The sequence below is a fragment of the Hemibagrus wyckioides genome, linkage group LG05, assembly GCF_019097595.1.
Source record: "Hemibagrus wyckioides isolate EC202008001 linkage group LG05, SWU_Hwy_1.0, whole genome shotgun sequence".
In the NCBI taxonomy this organism is placed as follows: domain Eukaryota; kingdom Metazoa; phylum Chordata; class Actinopteri; order Siluriformes; family Bagridae; genus Hemibagrus; species Hemibagrus wyckioides.
Genome location: NC_080714.1, coordinates 15298761 through 15312288, shown reverse-complemented (window position 1 = coordinate 15312288; position 13528 = coordinate 15298761). Strand labels below are relative to the sequence as shown.

Here is a 13528-nt window from a genome sequence, read left to right as displayed (position 1 = left end):
AACCTCTAGAGACTGTTGTTCATTACAATCTCAGGAACTCCAAGCCTGTCTGGCACACACAATCATGCAACGGTCAAAATCACCAAGTTCAATGTGCGCTGGATAGATAATCACTAGCAGCCATCATTCCACTTAACATAGCGCTCATGAATAGACCGGGTACATACATAAACAACGTTAACATATCTAACTCGTTCTAATCCAAAAAAAAAAAAAAAAGAGTTATCATGATATCCCTTTAACGGTTCTCATGGACGGATATAATGGAATTCCTCAACATGTCAGTTCTAGCATCATGACGTGCAAAGAAAGCAGATTCATGATCAGTCTAAGTCTAAGAGGAAACCTTTTGAAGAGCTGTGTCATGATTCACAAGTGACACGGAAGATCATATTGATCTGCAGGACAACTGTGGACAAGATGGAAATAGACAAGCTGGCATGAGTGGCTCGGTCTGGAGCTTGGCCATCTGGCCGTTGCTCTTTGACACATTGAGAAGACTTTGCTGTGGCTGCTGAATACGAGTATGGCTAATGCCTACAAATGTGGCCGGTCCATTCGCTTCTGCTGCTGCGTGGCTCAAGTGAGGACATGAAACCCTTGCTTCGTTTCTGCTTTAGCTAATTAGCTCAGTAAGAGAGAGGCGGGGTGCTCCAGATAAAAAATAGAGAACTACGGATAAAGAGGAAAAATAGTGATGACCTCCTCAAGTCAAAGCAGCCTTAGAAATAGCTGACCTACTTGTAGACACACTTTCTGATGTCTGCGTGTCCTCAATGAAGCAACCTATATAGCAGTGCAGTCTACATAGAGTGGAGTGCGGAAGTGCAACTCCTCTCTTGCTAAGCATTAGAAGTGATGAGGTTGTGTATAGCAGATAGGTTGCGTGAAGGTCTTGTGTGGTTAGTTTTTGCTCCTTGATTCCACCTCTGGTTCATCTGAGACAAGCAGAAGATGATCCACATTTTTATCCACCCACTCTACTTCCACATTCCTTCTTGACACCGCAGTGGAAAAAAAGGTGTTAGGCTCACAGATTTTTTTTTTTTTAAATGCTGTTTTTCTATTGCATAACCGTGCGCTCCTTAGAATATCTCATCCTTCTCAGGCTCTTTTATAGACGATATGAGAGATAAAAGCCTGATGACTTGGTGAGCCATTTAGATTGTGTTAACAGTGTGGATTGTAAACCAATTAGAAAAAAGTCATTTGAATTCACATCAGAGAAGCACATTATCTATAATACAATGCTTATAAAGTCTAGAGAGGATGGAAATATTTGGGGGAAAGGAGCAGGGGGGTGACTGGCGTCTCCATAGGAGCATGTCTAAAAGCGATTCTGTATGAGGGAAGTAGAGTCCCGAAAAAACCCACCCATGATCATATTGCAGGTCCTTTTCACTCTGCATTACAATGTTGGAGGTAAAATGTGAGATGAATACAAAGAGAAGAAAGAAGAAAACTTGTAGAACTTACTGCCTGTCATAATGCGCTTCATGTTTTCTAAACTGGAGATATTGAAACGCCCAAAGACATTTACGAGCAAACGGATTCAAAACAGAACACGCATCCTAATATACCGTTTGAAAACTTTTTCCAGGATATATACTGAGGTCACACACTGAGGATACACACTGAGGTCACACACTGAGGATACACACTGAGGTCACACACTGAGGATACACACTGAGGATACACACTGAGGTCACACACTGAGGTCACACACTGAGGATACACACTGAGGTCACACACTGAGGTCACACACTGAGGACACACACTGAGGACACACACTGAGGACACACACTGAGGACACACACTGAGGTCACACACTGAGGTCACACACTGAGGTCACACACTGAGGTCACACACTGAGGTCACACACTGAGGACACACACTGAGGACACACACTGAGGACACACACTGAGGACACACACTGAGGACACACAGTGAGGTCACACACTGAGGACACACAGTGAGGTCACACACTGAGGACACACACTGAGGACACACACTGAGGACACACACTGAGGTCACACACTGAGGTCACACAGTGAGGTCACACAGTGAGGTCACACAGTGAGGACACACACTGAGGACACACAGTGAGGTCACACACTGAGGTCACACACTGAGGTCACACACTGAGGTCACACACTGAGGACACACACTGAGGACACACACTGAGGACACACACTGAGGTCACACACTGAGGTCACACACTGAGGATACACAATGATGCACACACTGAGGTCACACACTGAGGTCACACACTGAGGATACACACTGAGGTCACACACTGAGGATACACACTGAGGATACACAATGATGCACACACTGAGGTCACACACTGAGGATACACACTGAGGTCACACACTGAGGTCACACACTGAGGATACACACTGAGGTCACACACTGAGGTCACACACTGAGGTCACACACTGAGGTCACACACTGAGGTCACACACTGAGGATACACACTGAGGATACACACTGAGGATACACACTGAGGTCACACACTGAGGATACACACTGAGGATACACAATGATGCACACACTGAGGTCACACACTGAGGATACACACTGAGGATACACAATGATGCACACACTGAGGTCACACACTGAGGACACACACTGAGGACACACACTGAGGACACACAATGATGCACACACTGAGGTCACACACTGAGGATACACACTGAGGTCACACACTGAGGATACACACTGAGGTCACACACTGAGGATACACACTGAGGATACACACTGAGGTCACACACTGAGGATACACACTGAGGATACACACTGAGGATACACAATGATGCACACACTGAGGTCACACACTGAGGATACACACTGAGGTCACACACTGAGGATACACACTGAGGATACACACTGAGGATACACAATGATGCACACACTGAGGTCACACACTGAGGTCACACACTGAGGATACACACTGAGGATACACAATGATGCACACACTGAGGTCACACACTGAGGTCACACACTGAGGTCACACACTGAGGACACACACTGAGGACACACACTGAGGACACACACTGAGGACACACACTGAGGACACACAGTGAGGAGACACAGTGAGGAGACACAGTGAGGAGACACAGTGAGGAGACACAGTGAGGTCGCACACTGAGGACACACAGCGAGGACACACAGCGAGGTCGCACACTGAGGACACACAGCGAGGTCGCACACTGAGGACACACAGCGAGGTCGCACACTGAGGACACACAGCGAGGTCGCACACTGAGGACACACAGCGAGGTCACACACTGAGGATACACAGTGAGGTCACACACTGAGGATACACAGTGAGGTCACACACTGAGGATACCCTTGTGAGGTCACACACTGAGGATACACAGTGAGGTCACACACTGAGGATACCCTTGTGAGGTCACACACTGAGGATACCCTTGTGAGGTCACACACTGAGGATACCCTTGTGAGGTCACACACTGAGGATACCCTTGTGAGGTCACACACTGAGGATACCCTTGTGAGGTCACACACTGAGGATACACAGTGAGGTCACACACTGAGGATACCCTTGTGAGGTCACACACTGAGGATACACAGTGAGGTCACACTGAGGATACCCTTGTGAAGTCACAGAAACTACAATGAGGTCACACACTGAGGATACACACTGAGGATACCCTTGTGAAGTCACAGAAACTACAATGAGGTCACACACTGAGGATACACACTGAGGTCACACACTGAGGTCACAGAACCTACAATGAGGTCACACACTGAGGATACACACTTAGGTCACACACTCCTAGGACCTACAATGAGGTTCTACACTGTCAAGTTCACACCGAAGTTCTTACTCTGACCCTCAATGACCCTGGGCAATTTGAAAAGTCGTTGGACATCCTAATGGCTGTAAATTATACAGCTTTGAATTTCACAGATTGCTGCATGTCAACTTTTCAAAACTGCTTTACCCAAAGAACATCCAAGAAAACGCTGCGTAAGAGATTCATGATTTAAATGACTTGAAGCTTTCTGCTGAGAAAGTATTGAATTCGGGAGCACTATCTGAACCTGAGCATGCACTGCCTGGATTATAGTATTATTGTTTCGCTCGAACCATGACCAAAAATAAATAAATAAATAAATAAACAAATAGACAAACAATCAAATAAATAAATAAATAACAGGACAAGTCGACCTGAATTCAATTAAAAAAAACTGACAGCGTTCAATGAAGCCATGACTTTAAAGGAGCCATTAAGAGTTCTATTATGGTCCAGTAATGGGTACTCACCTCTGGGCCTGGAGGATCTGTCTGTGTTGTTTTGTCAGTCTTTTGGCACATGGATTTCTGTGCAGAACGTGCAGCTTCCTATAACACATGCACACATATAATAAACAATTACAATGCCGAGTTCCATTAGCAGTCATAATTTAGTTCTGTTCTATGTGTAACGTAAAAATGACTTGTTTACATTTGGAAATATGTAAAATCTCCTAGACATACGCTTGAAGAACAGATAAAACAACAAAGCAAAAAAATATTCAAAGTTAAAAACAATGTGGCACAGAAAACAAAACTGCTAATAGCCTCAAAAAGACACAATCTGAAGTCTGCACAATAGGTTGGCAGTTTGAACATGGAGTGTTCATCATGTGGGCTAGAAAAATCGTCTAATTTTCTTCAAAATACAGCACTATTCCAACCGATACTCAGACTTACTGATCACAGTCCTGAGGCTTGAACATCCTGAATAAACATGCTTAGACAAAGACAGTGGTGAAAACCATTAAAGCCTAGGCTTGTGCAGCCAATAGATTTTTAAATAAACTCAGTGGTGTATTGTCTTGAGGGACTGGAGAGATTGGGTTGTGCATGTTTGAGGAGTGCAAACAGAAAAAGGCACAGTACATTGTTTCTACAGACACTTGTTTGCATGAGAAAAGAGAAGGTGACCTTTCATGACAGAAAAGTAAATTTAAAAATGCATCAATAAAGCATAAGCATCTTTGGGAAGAGAGTGTCTGGGCCAGAAAATGAGCTAGAAGAAAACTCTGCAGTCTGAACCCTACGCTGTCTATAGCAAGTTCTTGGACCTAAAACTTGAGTGATTATAACAGCGTGACATTAGCTTAACAACTATACAAAAGTTAAACACAACCTACACATAAACATATAAATAGTCTAGCTTGCATTGCATAAGTAAGCAATCAATCTAATGGCAATACTACAATGACAGAGTAATAACGATACTGCACTGAGATTCAACCGACCATCCTTCACTTTACCCCATCAGTAGGACAGAACAACGGCATTTAAAATTTGATGTGCTTTTAAGAGTTCTTTTCAATCACCTCCACAAATCAATCTGACAAATATCAATTTAGCAGGTAGAAAACCATTATGATGGCCTTTCACATTACGGCTGAAGTATTATTCTTCATTTGTCCTCTTGCATTTATAGCCTCTTGACTGCCCTCTAGAGTTTTATTCAAGCCCCCTGTCTTACGCTAGCACGTCTTTTCATTTCCCCTCCACACCGCTAGCCCATAAATTTGAGTAGGAGCTGTCATATTTCTCCTTCCAGAATCTACCCTCTCGCGGTTAAGACACAGAACAGTGTGTTTGCCATGGTGAGTGGTAGGAGCATATGGTGCCTGGTTTACAACGCAGTGAGAGAGCCCGTGACAAAATATTTCCAGTGCGAACCGGAGTGCTCTCAAGCATCTGCATAACTTATCAGCGAAAGAGAAACAGACACCAGCTAGACATCCATGCCGTCCATTATTTATAGCTTTAGTGCCACCTAATTATGTAGCGCCAACAAAAAGGAATTAAGTAAAGCAAGCATGAAGCTGTAGCATGTTAATCTTGGTTGCCTGTGAGAACACTATAGGCATCTTGGCTTGGAAAATGGAGGTGATGTGTATGAGGGGGTTTGACTTATCTCACCAGCTCAGTCTGTAGAAGCAGGATCAACTCATCTCTCTCTTTCAGCTGCTGCTGCAGGGAGTGGCTCTCATCTCGCCCTGGATCCTACACGCACGCACATACACACACACACACACACACAAAACTTCTCTTTAAAAAGGGCTACTTTATTCAGGCCATCTCTTCAGCTTTTTAAGTGAGAGAAGAGAAAGTGAAGAAGAAGTGCAGCTTTTACACTAAAGTTTTGCCTGATGTGAACTTGCTCACCATTTCCAGCAAGTTTGGTCAACAGCTATTATATGTGTATGGAGGAACCATAAGCTTCAATGGCTAGACCACCGAAAGCTCTCAGCAAAAAAGCAGGTCAGAATGGCAATGCCATCTGTCTCTAAACTCCCTCGTCCACATACACATACAGCATAGATTTGGCAACTAACGTACTGGTAATAAAGGGCCCTAGATAAACCGAAGCTGCTTTCCAGACAGGGTTTAATTTAAAGGGATTAGTCACACTGGGGAAATACAGTAAGGTGAACATGAAAGTCTTGCACATTTATGTGCATAATGTTTGGATAATCAGACTAATGATGCTGCAATGAAAGCCTATAATAGGTCTGAGCTTGTGGATTGGGTAAATATAAAAAGTGGAAAAAAATGAGCGTTTAAAGATGGAAATATTGTCCACAAATCTCTAAAAGAAAATTGAAGTGCTGCTTCTGAGGTTTTGTGGAGCACAGCCAAAGGCTAAATTGAGGCTGAGGGACATGCGAATAACACACCGAGCTGAAACTCAGTACTACAATTTGATGGGTATGTTTAAAAAAAAAAACTATATTAGTGATAATGACAATATCATTCTGCTTCACTGCCGACACGATTTCACTTCCAAACTCTACGATGTTTGATTGTAGTTTAAATGCTTTGCTTCATATGTTTTCCAAGAAATATTCCAATTATCCCAAAACATGACCGAGATATATTCATTCTGTCACATAAGCATTAACAAGACTGGGCACTGATGCTGGGTGAGAAAGTCAGCATTCCAGTTCATCCTAAAGGTTGTTCAGTTGGGTTTAGTTCAGGGATCTGTGCAGGTCACTCGAGTTCTTCCACAACAACCTCGGCATGGCATGTCTTCATGGACTTCATAGGCTCTGATTACAGGGACATTATCCTGCTGGAATGTGTTTGGATGCTGTGGCATTACAAAATTGGAACTAAGATGTGCAAACACATCCAATACAGTTGTGTACTTCCAACTTGTGACAACTTGGAACAAAACCCACACTGATGGTCAAGTGTCCACAAATATTTGGCCAAATAGTCTATACTGACCAGTGCTGTTCCCACATTAAAACACCTCAATCCCAACTGGAATTTCCCATTCTATTTGAGCTTGGTTAAAGGGTTGCTTAAATATAATGTAAAACATTATACAAGCGCAATCTTCATTTTAGAGTTGTTTATTTGTTTTCTAATATGGTAATATCGCTAAATCCTGACCTTCATTGTTCTATCAATGGTTGTGTTTTATAGCTGACATCAGCCAATAGCTGAAGGTATGAGAGTATATGGTGTATATAGTAGACGTTTTAACCATAAAGGTAATTTATGTTCAAATTTTCAATCTTCAAATAAAAGGTCAAAAAGGTCTGACAAAATCTGATTGTTCTAACACGTCCTAAATACTTTGGATGTTCATTAATCAAGGTGTAAATATACAGCTAGTCAGGGGCGGGACTTAATCCTGTTATGTAGTATGGAGTCGGTCACAAGAGCTCAGTCAAAAAGATTATGTGCTTCAATGTCACTGTGCGAAACTATTTCTGGAAATGCTCCCTCATGGAAAGAAGGATCTCAAGATCTCAGTAGCCAGTGTACCTCTGATGCAGCTAAAAAAAAAAAAAAAAACAACAACAAAAAAAACTAAATAAATATCTTGATACCAAATTTCAAATTAGTGAACTAGTGAAGTGAAACCACATCCTTCCTGTGCATAAAAAGGTCACATCCAAATCCAGGCTTGTGGGAACATTTAATTATGCGATAATTATAGATCCCAGATTTACCAAGAGGCATTTTATCTCTGCAGAGGCATGGTGGACCTCCAGAGAGCAATTTGGCCACAGTTACATTGACACACACACTCGCACAAGTACATAGACAAACAGACGAATGCCTTTAGCATAACAAGACGCTGTGCACAGTGTCTTTGGCACCATGCTGTAAAGCTCCACTTGAGTAGTTTTTTTTTTGCCAGTTTAGTTGGCCTAGTTAGACACTTCAGCAGTGTGCAAGGGGTCAGGCTCAACAAATGAGAAGACTTTACTGTTACAGAAAACACAAATACAGAAATATATTGAAAGTTGAACTCTTAAAGACCCATAAAAAGAAACGCACACCAAAAACCTGCTCTATTTTCAACTGAGGTAAAGGAAAAACTATTTATTAATAAAAAAAATAAAAAAAATCTTCCATACATAATAATGACCATCCCATTATAATTACAATACTGTAATTAATTTTGTGAACACTCTAAATGTTTGTTTTAGACAAATACCACCAAATTAATAGTCTGGAGCCTTTGTTATGACATTTAGAAGAGGTCTATAATTTTACTTAACAGCACATATTATTCCAATAACGGAATTCCTATTTAGTGCAATAGCTGTGGGTGTGAAGATGTGAACAAATCATTTTAACTAATATTACATTTTGGCATTTAAATAAATGAATAAACATTTTTTTTATTATTATTTTCTACTGCAGCAACACTGTCAGCAATACATGCAGATTTCCTAACATCACTCACCATGGTTTAATCAAGGAATATTTCTTTACATGGATCTAAGTTCAGATACCTGAAGTTTCTGCTCTCTATTTTTGACATGCTATATACTTGACTAATTTACAAGAATACAGAATATAGAAGAATAAAGTTATCGATATAGGCTAAACCCAAAATAAGGCACAACACCTGTTCCGGACAGGTATGCTCACCGGGGAGCTAAACTATTTAGCATTTAGTCTGAACGTCACTGAAACCTAAACTCTCGTTTTCAAGATATTAAGTCCTGGCGTATCGCTGTCCTAAAGAGGCACGTAGGCAATCTTTTCATTTAGACCCAATTACCATACTTCAGTGATCTGCTGGGCTCTGCATAATTTGTATTTCCAGTCTTTTTAAACATACCCTTATAGTGAAAGCGTGTGAATGTACAGACAGCCAGAAAAGCCAGGAACCAATAAGAGAAAAACTACATATAAATACAGTATGTTGTTGTTGCTGTAATAAAAAAAAAATACATTAGTGCTTACTGCATTTACAGTATTACTATGTAAATATAGCCTAGGACTTTGGTTACTTTGTGCTTCGTAGTTATGAATTGTCTGAAAACAAGTTGATTCTCTGAGCTGGCTCTTTAATGTAGACAAGAATCTTTTTGAGATTCTACTTTAATGAAAGTTACAATAACGTTGCTGCTGATACAGCAGGCACAATGACATTAATGTCAGAACAGCAGTGTGTCGCTGGTTTTACATTTATTGAAATAGATTGTTTTTGTCCATCATAAAGTACACTAAGCTTCTATTGAAACAAAAAAATCAGGTAAGCTGAGGTGAGCTGAGAAAATTGCTCCGAGTCATTGAAAAGGAGTCGCAATGTACTCTCCTTCTCCCCCCCTCCCCTCCCTAAGCTTTGGCCGATTCTCTCTCACAAGTCAGATCTGCCCTATGAACTGCTGCTCATGCTGTGTCACAGAGCAGTGTAACACACATGGAGGTAAGCACAATCTGCCCACTTCTGCATGCATGAGCTCAAAGGTGCCCACAATCGGATAGTGTCTCCACGACCGATAATAGATAGAGTAATAGATAGAGACCAATAATAGATAGAGACAGAGTATTCAATCATTTATTATAAGCAAGCTCTTTATCCTGGTCAGGATTATGATAGGTCTGGATAATATCCCAGGAACACTGGAGTTGTGTTAGGGACATACCCTGAATGGGATACCAATCCATTGCATACACATTCATATGCTCATTCATACCTAGGGGCAATTTAACCTAGTCCACTTACCAGCAAGGTTCTGGAGGAAGGACCTGGAGGAACCTCACACAGACAGACATTGTGAAATTACAGACAGTAAGCTCCGGATCAAACCAGGGACCCTGGACCTGTGAGGCAGCAATGCTACCCACTTTGCAAAAATAAGACCTGTATATTAATTACCATACAAGTCATTTCTAACATAATTAGAATGCCCTTTATTGCAACTCGTTCTAGACTTACCCTGATTAACAAAAATATTGTTCCAGATGGTTAATTAATGTAGGGCACTACATTTTCAAATGAGTGTTTGCGATGTGTGAACACAAAGCCATGTTGTCACTGAAGCATTTCGTGCTCATTATTGAATTATATGAGCAGGATGGAAAATCCGACAAAATTAACATGATAAAAAGGTTTTCTACTCATTTGACCTTTTTTCTTCGTTTTAGCAGACACCGTGTGGAATCACGGGGCGATGGAAAATGTCATAAATAAATTTTCCAGTGTTTGACACTGTATGGGAGACTCAGTCAGCCATTAGAGAGGCTTACTGGTGCCTCTGCATCATTAAGAAATATAGTCTCATAAAAGCTAAAACAATAAATTGAACTCAGCAGCCTGAAATTGGAACTATTATTTACCTAAATCCTATTTACTGAAAGACACTTAAGCCAGGTTCTGCCTGTTGCACTACAAATATACACTGATCAGCTTTAACATTAAAACCAGCTGCCTAATATTATGTAGGTCCCCCAGTGCTGCTACTAAACACATCAAACTAAGATGTGCTGTGTGTTCTGATGCCTTTCTATCATAGCCAGCATTAATTTTTCGAACAATTTGTGCTACAGTAGCACTTCTGTTGGATCAGATCAGACAGGCTGATTAACCTTTGGTCCTCAAATGCATCTATGAGCCCTGGGCTCCCATGACCCTCTTTTCATTCCTTAGACCACTTTTGGTAGGTAATAACTGCATACTGGGAACACCCCACAAGATCTGCTGTTTTGGAGATGCTCTGGCCAAGGTCCTTAGACTTGCCCATTTTTCCTGCTTCCAGCACATCAACTTCTGTTCACTTGCTGCTTAATATCCTTATAGTTGCCATTGTAACAATATAATCAGTGTTATTCAGTGCACCTGTTGGTTTTAATGTTAGGGCTCAACAGAGCTTAATGACAGTGATAGCAACCACATAACTAATAATCAGTTAATAACTTCGAAAAGCATAAGTCCACATCTCCAGATTTCTCATTCTAGCCACACGAGAGCGCTTTCCTCAGGCTCCAATTACGAAAGAGACGGGGATAACAAATGTTTTATACACAAAGTTTTTTGCTCAAAGTAGGACAAAAAGTGACATGGTTCTGTTTCAGGTGGGATTGTGAGTTTTATTTTTAAATACGAGGAAGTTATATATTTTCTAGAACAAGGCAGGACAAGTCCCACCCTTCTCCTGTCATCTGAACACAGTGCGAGAATTCATGGCGTCCTATTCTAAGCTTTCCTCTTGCTGGCTACGGACAAGCTGCGACATCACATGGCCCGTTGGTGTGACTGCTGCTCCTGCATGTGCTCCATGTAGGTCAGGAAGGAGGACAGAGAGAGACCTCGTTTCCAACTTTGCGCAGCTCGACGGGATTTCCGACTCAAAAAAAAAAAAAAATCCTGATGAAAAATAAAATCCGCTTCCCTCCCAGAAAAAGCTCCATAGGCAAAAGTATAAACCTTTCTCTTGTGACAGCCATGGCCCAGCTCCAAAGGATTACCGAACATAATAAAATAATCTCATCAACATAGTTCAACATTTTTTTATTGATGGTTGAGGAAAATAATTCAGATCGAGTTCCCTTCTATACCGAAGTTGAATTGTAGGAAAGACAGCATTTTGTTGAAGAAAAAAAAAAAAAAAAAAAAAAAAACACAAATGGAAAAATAAATGTATTGTCAGTGTTGCAGTTCAGAAACTCTGACATCTTTTTTGTGATAAGGTTTATATATTAGCACACTACAAAAACATTAACACTGTTTTTCTTAGTGTTTTTTTTAATTACTAGAAAAATGTAACTACAGACTTTACCTTCTGAAAGGCTTAAGAAATTCCCAAAATATATTTCATAATGAAGGCAATTACCTTGAAATCTGGAGACTTCTCGCTGCAGGGGCTTATGGGTAAAGAGTGAAGGCTGCTGGCAGGGCTGGGCTCAGTGCTCTGAAAGAAGGGAAAAACAACAAAGACCATCGGTTTCAATTCCGTCAATCAGTTTTTTAATTACTTACCCTGAATCTACAACACATTTTAATACACTTCAGATCATTTCCAAAGAAGAAAGTATAATAGCATTTACTAAATTCTTAGATCACTCCAAATTTCACTACTGTTGACTGCGCCTCAGGTTTCTTTTGATTATTATAATTATCATATGTTATTATGAAGAACTTCATAGAACTTGACTAGATATCACTGTGTTAAATTCAATGGAGTGGGCATGATTTTAGACATGTGTGTACAGGTATACAGAGGCACAATTTAGAGAGCACGTATGACCAGAAACCAAACCAACAAAGTGCAAGGAACTCACTGTAGACTTCCGCAAACAAATTGTATTCAAACATGAATCTGGGCAAGGCTATAAAACATTTCTAAAGCTCTGAATTCACTGCACACCATGTGGGCACCACGGTTGTGAAATAAAAGTTTGGAACCATTACCAGGCTAGACTGGCCTTGGTCAGAACCAAACAGAGACACTCTAACAGAGCTTTAGAAGTCAACAATCTCAAAAAAATACTGCATCAATCAGGCTTTTAATGTTACATCAGCAAGATACAAGTCACTCCTGAGTAAAAAAAAAAGCATATGGCAGGCATTTAAAAGAGAGCATGAGGAAAAAGATCCTCTGGTCTGATGAGATATAAATTGAACACTTTGGGCTTAACTCCAAGCACAACGTCTGGTGAAAACCAGATACTGCTTATCAACTGGATAATACCAATCCTGCAGTGATGCATGGTGGTGGCAGGGACAGGAAGACTGGCCAGAATCGAGTCAATACAGAGGTCCTTGAAGGTCCTACTTCAGAGTGCACACATTATTAGAGCAGGGAAAAGGTTCACCATTCAGCATGACAATAACACAAAGCATAAAGCCAAGACAACGAGCTTGAGGACTAGTGTCTGAATGTCCTTGAGTGGCCCAGACTTGAACCCTATATAACATCTGTGGAGAGACCTAAAGATGGCTGGTCACACGTCCTCCTGTCCAACTGTAGTATCACTTCTGCAACAACACAAATAGCTCTTATATCTATCATTGGATTTGAATCTACTAATGGCACTGTACATATGTACCTGACCCTGATGTTTACACTGGTTAGATTCTAAACTGCTTTTCATTGTACTAATACTTGTACACTGTGCCAAGTTGAATCTAATCTACCCTAATAACACTAAGTAGGGATCAGATGAGAAAGTAAGAGCAAGGATTTGTACCTTGCTGTACTGTGAACATGGCTGCTGTCCAAGCTGCACACCAATTTG

General features: G+C 41.0%; 1 protein-coding gene across 3 annotated transcripts in view; it reads right to left on the bottom strand.

Moving 5' to 3' along the window:
• The window catches only part of ccser1 (coiled-coil serine-rich protein 1), an 81335-nt gene that overhangs the window by 27844 nt on the left and 39963 nt on the right, over positions 1 to 13528 (bottom strand). For all 3 annotated transcript variants that reach the window (XM_058389600.1, XM_058389598.1, XM_058389601.1), the window contains exons 7-9: positions 12124 to 12201; positions 5954 to 6037; positions 4295 to 4372 (exon numbers count right to left, since the gene is read on the bottom strand). In XM_058389600.1, coding sequence (XP_058245583.1) covers positions 4295 to 4372; positions 5954 to 6037; positions 12124 to 12201 — 240 coding nt within the window. The remainder of the gene's footprint in view (positions 1 to 4294; positions 4373 to 5953; positions 6038 to 12123; positions 12202 to 13528) is intronic.